This window comes from Notolepis coatsorum (genome assembly GCF_963971535.1).
Source record: "Notolepis coatsorum genome assembly, chromosome: 18".
Lineage (NCBI taxonomy): Eukaryota > Metazoa > Chordata > Actinopteri > Aulopiformes > Paralepididae > Notolepis > Notolepis coatsorum.
In genome coordinates, this window is record NC_140182.1 from 29,749,304 (window position 1) to 29,756,803 (window position 7,500).

The 7,500-nt window shown below is 43.4% G+C and overlaps 1 protein-coding gene across 2 annotated transcripts in view; it reads left to right on the forward strand.

Annotated features, from left to right (window-relative positions):
• LOC311245608 (NEDD4-like E3 ubiquitin-protein ligase WWP2) overlaps nt 1-7,500 on the forward strand; it is a 113,798-nt gene that overhangs the window by 70,707 nt on the left and 35,591 nt on the right. The window contains exons 1-2 of one of the 2 annotated variants that reach the window (XM_084335515.1): nt 2,529-2,638; nt 3,069-3,123. Coding sequence is in view for 1 of the 2 variants with exons in the window: in XM_084335514.1 (XP_084191640.1) it covers nt 3,069-3,123 (55 nt within the window). In the remaining variant the exon portion in view is untranslated. Of the gene's footprint in view, nt 1-2,528; nt 2,639-3,068; nt 3,124-7,500 lie in introns of those variants that run through there. The other variant, XM_084335514.1, reaches the window with a different exon arrangement.

Consider the following 7,500-nt stretch of genomic DNA (forward strand, 5'->3'; position numbering starts at 1 on the left):
AAAAGTATAACAAAATAATTATAATATATATTATTATACTTAAAAAAAAAATTTATTTGACAAACGTTTACAAATACCATATGTCTTGTTTCTAATTGGTTGGAGTAGTAGGCCTACTGTGCCATGAGAGATATCTGTTGCATATTGCTGGTAACGATGATTAACACATTGTCTGCCATGCAGTTTTCCCATCTTATACCACTCTGCCAGTGCTGTAACCCTATAGAGTCACTCACCTTCTTTGCAGGGCTATAACTTTTTAAATATTATAGCTATATCGACATTACTATGGCCCATTCAACATCGGGTATCTATCGTTCCGGATGTGGGAACGTTATATTTTTCCATTCATACATTGTCGTGTTAGTACCGTCGTGATATAAGTATGTTTTTAGAGTGTAGAGCAGTAATTCCTAGAACGCGAGTTATAGGCCCCGACGCATATTATACATAATCGATTGGCGTTTCGTTCCTATACACGCTATATTAAAAAATTCAAATGCATATGATCGCTATACATTATGCTCCATCATTCGTGAAGAAAGGGGGGGGGGGTCGTTTATGATTCCTTGATTGTCAGTAACGGCTTTCTTTAGTACGACATCATACGTTGATCAGATGGATTGCAATGAAATAAATGCACAGCTGGAATTAACGTTAGATTCCTCTTACATGTGGCTGATGAGTGGAGAAAAAAAATTCCAATTATTTCATTTCGATCTGCTAGATCCATTTTCCGTTTGTACGACGCAATAAACGCTGAAAGCATATTGATTCTTGCGTCTCGAAAGCGATCCAATGCACTCGAGGTGTTTGTCTGGATCCACGTAACAAGATAGCTCTGCCAGGACATTTTCCTGATGCACAGAGCGCCACATCCGGTTTAGAGTAGAGTGCAACTCACCCGAAATCCACCAGGCGGCGGTATTGAGGCGTTGCAATATCAGACAGAGTCCAGCTTGCTCCTGGAGCCTTGCTGGATGAATTATGAATGCCAATAGTGAATAAACGAAATAATGATCATAAAAACGAGTAAACTCGTTGTTGGCATTATTAGATTGGCGGGCAATAACGAGTATACTCGTTTTTGGCGCAGAAGCAGTTAATGTGTTTTCTAGGGCTGACCTTCGATTTTCTTTTTGGAATTCGAAGCTTCGGGGTCGAGATTCGATTTTAATTCGAAGCTTCGAAATAATTTTTTATTTTTTTTTTTTATGTTGTGGGACTTGTACAGCACTTTGTTCAACTTTGTCAGTGCTGTAAAGTTTAAACCTTTTTAAAAAGTATTTAAGACAGCCCTAATGTTTTCACCTTCACAACACTGTTACATTCATACCTGCTGTTCATATTAATGCTGCTCTATGTGGTGGCTAATTCCTAACAAACGCCTTTTCAGATACTTTTCCACTCAACTTAATATATTCATGTATATGTGAGTGTTTAAATGTGTGCGGACAGTGACACACATACACACACATGCACATGCACACACACACACACACACACACACACACACACACACACACACACACACACAAAAGATGCAAACATAAGTAAGCACATACACATTGAATGAGTGAAATTGAGTATACACACATACATTTTCCGTACCATGGACACACACACACACACACACACACACACACAGATACACTCCACACATATATACACACTAGGGGGTTCTGTGTGTTTGTGTGCATTTACAGTCCTGTGTGTGTGTGTGTGTGTGTGTGTGTGTGTGTGCGTGCGTGCGTGTGCATGTGTGTGTGCACGTGTGCGTTTGTGTGTGTGCCTAGGTGGAGTAAAGCCTGCGGCTGAATAAAGGTGCTTTTGTGAGGTGGAGTTGGATCGGGTGGGGTGGGTCCAGTCTGGAGCAGACATGAATGTTCCTTCAGTTCCCTCAGACATCACACCCCCCTGCCTACTTTCACAGCCCCACTAGAAGAGAGGGAGGGAGAGAGAGAGAGAGAGAGAGTGGGGGGAGAGGGAGAGTGAGGGGAGGGAGAGAGAGAGGGGGGAGGGAGAGAGAGAGGGAGGGAGAGAGAGATAGAGAGATAGACAGAGGGGGGAGAGAGAGAGAGGGGAGGCAGAGAGTGGGAGAGAGGAGGGGGGAGAGGGAGACGGGAGAGAGATGGGAGAGAGAGAGACGGGGAGAGAGAGAGAATTCAGAAACAAAATCCACAAAAAGAGAGACGTATAGACGGAGAGACAAACAAACAAACAAACAAACAGAGAGAGGAAGGAAAGGAAAGGTAAAGATGGAAGCAAAGAGAGATGGAGAGAGAAATGAAGAAAGTGAGAGAAAGTTGAAGGAAGGAGGAGGCAGGAGCAGGGTGGGTTAGGGAGGGAGGGAGGGGGTGCCAGGGTGGTGGTGGTTGTGTCGGTGGGGTGGGGTTGCCTGCAGCGCGGAGCGGGGGTGGGGTTTGGGGCCGGGCCAGTGATCTCATTGGAACAGTGTGTTATTTTATCCTCCTCCTAAGCGTGTAGTTTTTGGAAGGCATTACCGCGCCTCCTGCTCGCCAGCTCCCTCACTCTCCCCTCGACCGCCGCGCCGGACAGGAGCCCTCCCCCTTGGAGAGCAGGAGGGCCGCTTCGCTTCGCCCTCGTCCACTTCTCCTCTCCCGGGTCCCCCGCTCAGGTAGCTCCAAGCCCCCGCGGTCCGGTGGTCGCTCGCCTCTTCGCCTCGCTGGTTCCCGTGGCACCTTGCGCGGCCCCGCCATTTCTTAAATCCATCCACATCTGGGCTCCTACTCGTTGCGTGTTTTTAATTTAAATCTTTTTTATATATATATATATATAGCGTTTTTGTGCTGTTCTTTTTATCATTTTTTTTCTCCTCCTTTTTCCCTTGTTTGTTTTTTGGAGTGTTTTTTTTTTCTTCTCACTTGCCCTCCTTCACCTCCACCTCCTCCTCTCCTCACGGGCGTGCGAGCCGCGCGCCGCGGGGACAGACGGAAGAATTTCACGCCACGCCGTGGCAGTGGGGAGAGGACAGAGGGAGAGGAGAAGGCGAGGGAAGAAGGCTCCTAACTGGATTGGTTATTGTGTGTGTCTCTCTCTCCCTCCAGTCGTCCGGCGCTCCTGTGGAAAATGACCCGCTCGGCGCGCTACCTCCAGGATGGGGTGAGTCCACTCCGCGCACACACACACACACACACACTTGTCTTTGCCTATACACCCTCCACACACACCAGGGTAGAAAATGAACAGGCAGCCCAGAGCAAAGATGCCGCTTAAAATTTATGAAATTAGCCTGTAGTTAATGGATGCTGAATGTATTTATTTATTTGCTAATGGATGTTAGCAAATTTTTTTGAATGTACGCCCCAGAAAAAAAGGGACTAGGAAATGTAAAAGAATCAGTTGTACACCTAATTGTATACGGAGTGTCAAATCTGTCACTGAAAATGTCTTCCAAAATCAGCACATTTGAATAACAAAGCTCCTGTAGGAAGAACCTTTCCACACGCACACGCTTTCATGTCATGCAAGTATATCCTGACAATGTTACCATATTTCGAAACAAGGAGACCATATGAATCTTTTCGAGGCAAATGACATCATGCTTCTGTTAGCCACTGCGTCCTCGTCCGACCATCTCCCGCTCCGCCGAGAGGTGAAGCGCAGGGAATCTGCGAGGGTGAAAACTGATCCCAGATCTGGGTGAGAACCCGGCGACGCAGCTTCTGAGGGCCGGCGGAGTTGGATGTGGATCACAGTGGAAATGTTGCGTTTTAAGGGGGGGGGGGGGGGGGGGGGGGGTTCTTCAACATCTTCAGCCCAGGAACCCAAGAGGAGAACGTCGAGTATCGCCCCCCCCTGGGAATCCAAGCTAGCTAAGACGTTCTCGTGCCCTTGTAATGCCGCGGAACCAAAAGAAACAGGCCGTGACCTTTTTTGGGTCCCGAGCGCTTAGTTTAGGAAACCGAGGTGGAAGTATTTTGGGTCACAGTTGTTGGCAAAATGGCCCATATGGGGCACTTTGCCCAGAGAATGGAAGCCTTTCCGTTTATTTGAGTGTAAAGCCAATGTTCTTTGACCGTCTTTTTGTAGGTTTGTTTGATGACCTGTCGATAAGAGCAACAGTCGATGGCCGTAAGCCTGCATTAATCTGATGATCTAAGAGCATATACTGTTCAGTAAAAGCCTGCATTCATCTGGTGATCTAAGTGCATATACTGTTCAGTAAAAGCCTGCATTAATCTGATGATCTAAGTGCATAGACTGTTCAGTAAGAAATGATCTAAGTATATATACTGTTCAGTAAGAGATGATCTAAGTATATAGACTGTTCAGTAAGAGATGATCTAAGTCTATATACTTTTCAGTAAAAGATGATCTAAGTTTATATACTGTTCAGTAAACCAATGATCTAAGTCTATATACTGTTCAGTAAACTGATGATCTAAGTCTATATACTATATACTGTTCAGTAAAAGATGATCTAAGTCTTTACTATTCTTGCACACCTGCCATTGCTTGATTTAGTCATTTCTGGTGACAGAATATTGTGATTTTCGCCCCTTTCAAGGTCAAAGTGAGTAACGAGAGAAAAAGATCATGCGAGTGTGTGTGTGTGTGTTAGTGTATTCTCACATAATGTGCAGCCAGGCAGGCACACATGTAATTATTCTTTCAATAATAAAGAAAAGCGCAATAGAACACCCCAAATCTTAGTTTCACATGCTCAGCTTGCTTTTATACGTCACGCCGCTTAGCGCGATTTTATGTCGCGGCACGCCGCTTAGCATGCTTTTATACGCCATGTGACGCCGCTTAGCGTGCTTTTATACGTCACCAGACGCCGTTTAGCGTGCTTTTATACGTCACCAGACGCCGTTTAGCGTACTTTTATACGTCACCAGACGCCGTTTAGCGTACTTTTATACGTCACCAGACGCCGTTTAGCGTGCTTTTATACGTCACCAGACGCCGTTTAGCGTGCTTTTATACGTCATGAGACACCGTTTAGCGTGCTTTTATACGTCACGACACAGAGTTTAGCGTGCTTTTATACGTCACCAGACGCCGTTTAGCGTGCTTTTATACGTCATGAGACACCGTTTAGCGTGCTTTTATACGTCACCAGACGCCGTTTAGCGTGCTTTTATACGTCATGAGACACCGTTTAGCGTGCTTTTATACGTCACCAGACGCCGTTTAGCGTGCTTTTATACGTCACCAGACGCCGTTTAGCGTGCTTTTATGTCATGAGACACCGTTTAGCGTGCTTTTATACGTCACAGCGCTTAGCGTGCTTTTATACGTCACAAGACGCCGTTTAGCGTGCTTTTATACGTCACAAGACGCCGTTTAGCGTGCTTTTATACGTCACGCGAAGCCGCAAGAGTTTCTTCTGCTCAGGTTTTGTGTATCGACTCCACGCTAAGGCTCTGTCCCTCATTTAAAATCTCGCCACCAGCCAAGAGCCATGGGATGACACCGGTAACAAAGAATCACTTGATTGAGCTCCGTGGAGGAAATTAATCCAGCCTCTCTGCGGACGCTGAGACAGACACCGGTCCTCTGTGAGGCTTCTCGGCGTGCTTGCAGATTATTATTATTATATATATATTTTTATGTCATTTTATGAGTAGAAACAAGTACTTATATGAGTGTTATAGTTGGGGAGACACCCGGTACTGATACTGGATACACGGATATCGGACCGATACCTACACTGAGGGATTGGCGCATTTCCTCGGAACTAAAAACCCAACGCAGAGACATTTTATTCAGGCGATGTGATTTCCAGCATTTTTGTGGCACATGGAAGCACAGAAAATATCATAATCAGCACATAGGATCTCTCTAATGGAGGAAAAACAGATCATATCAATCACATGGAAGCACATAGGATCTCTCTAATGGAGGAAAAACAGATCATATCAATCACATGGAAGCACATAGGATCTCTCTAATGGAGGAAAAACAGATCATATCTTAATCACATGGAAGCACATAGGATCTCTAATGGAGGAAACACAGTTAGCTTAATCACATGGAAGCACATAGGATCTCTCTAATGGAGGAAAAACAGATTGTATCTTAATCTCATAGAAGCACAGTCTCCAAAAACAGATCCAATTTTAATCACTTTTGTCCAGTGACTGCAAACTGATGAACTAAGTCTATATACTGTTCAGTAAACTGATGATCTAAGTCTATATACTGTTCAGTAAACTGATGATCTAAGTCTATAAACTGTTCAGTAAAATATGATCTAAGTCTATACTGTTCAGTAAAAGATGATCTAAGTCTATATACTATTCAGTAAAAGATTATCTAAGTCTATATACTATATATTGTTCAGTAAAAGATGATCTAAGTATATATACTGTTCAGTAAAAGTTTATATAAGTCTATATACTGTTCAGTACAAGTTGATATAAGTATATATACTGTTCAGTAAAAGTTGATATAAGTATATATACTGTAAATCCTCAAATATAGGACGGGTCTTGTATTTACCTCAGCTGCAAAGAGCACCAGGCCTTTATTAGAGAGAGGCTTATATAAGAGGCAGGCCTTAATTTCACAAACTGGCCAATTGTGATTGATTGATTTTATTTAGACATAAATATACAGATCACATGAGTATTTGCTTTGTCAGGGTGAAACTGTGGTGGATTAACGTAATTCACACACTGAGGTTGGAACTGTCTATAGGTTGCGGGGTCCGGGGACGATTTAGCGTGTGGTACCTACCTTCTCGACTTCCTCAGTCGAATCGAGTTGATGATAACATGCAGTGGCTTTAGCTGACGCTATCATAGCCATCATGATCTGTGATGCCGACTGGACAACGCCAGCCCCGCCTGCCAACGTTAACGTTTGCAAAACAAAGCCGGCGTCGTCCAGCCGACACCACAGATCTAGATGTGACGACGTTAGCTAACGCCAGCGAGAGGGAAACGTTAATGGATTTAGTGTAGCGGGAGGCAGCACTTAATTTGCATTGGCAAGAGTTTATCTCATTCTATATCACGTCACGAAAAATAAAAAATAAATACTTTTTTTTTGCGACCTTATATTGGAAGCTGGCCTGTATTTGTCTCCATGTATCAAACCCCCGGCTTATATAAGAGGCCCGTCCTTTATTCGAGTACCCTCCACTATTAGAGGATTTACGGTACTGTTCAGTAAAAGTTGATATAAGTCTATATACTGTTCAGTAAAAGTTGATATAAGTCTATATACTGTTCAGTAAACTGATGATCTAAGTCTATATACTGTTCCGTAAAAGTTGATATAAGTCTATATACTGTTCAGTAAAAGATGATCTAAGTCTATATACTGTTCCGTAAAAGTTGATATAAGTCTATATACTGTTCAGTAAAAGATGATCTAGGTCTATATACTGTTCAGTAAAAGATGATCTAAGTCTATATACTGTTCAGTAAAAGATTATCTAAGTCTATATACTGTTCAGTAAGATGATCTAAGTCTATATACTGTTCAGTAAGATGATCTAAGTCTATATACTGTTCAGTAAAATAT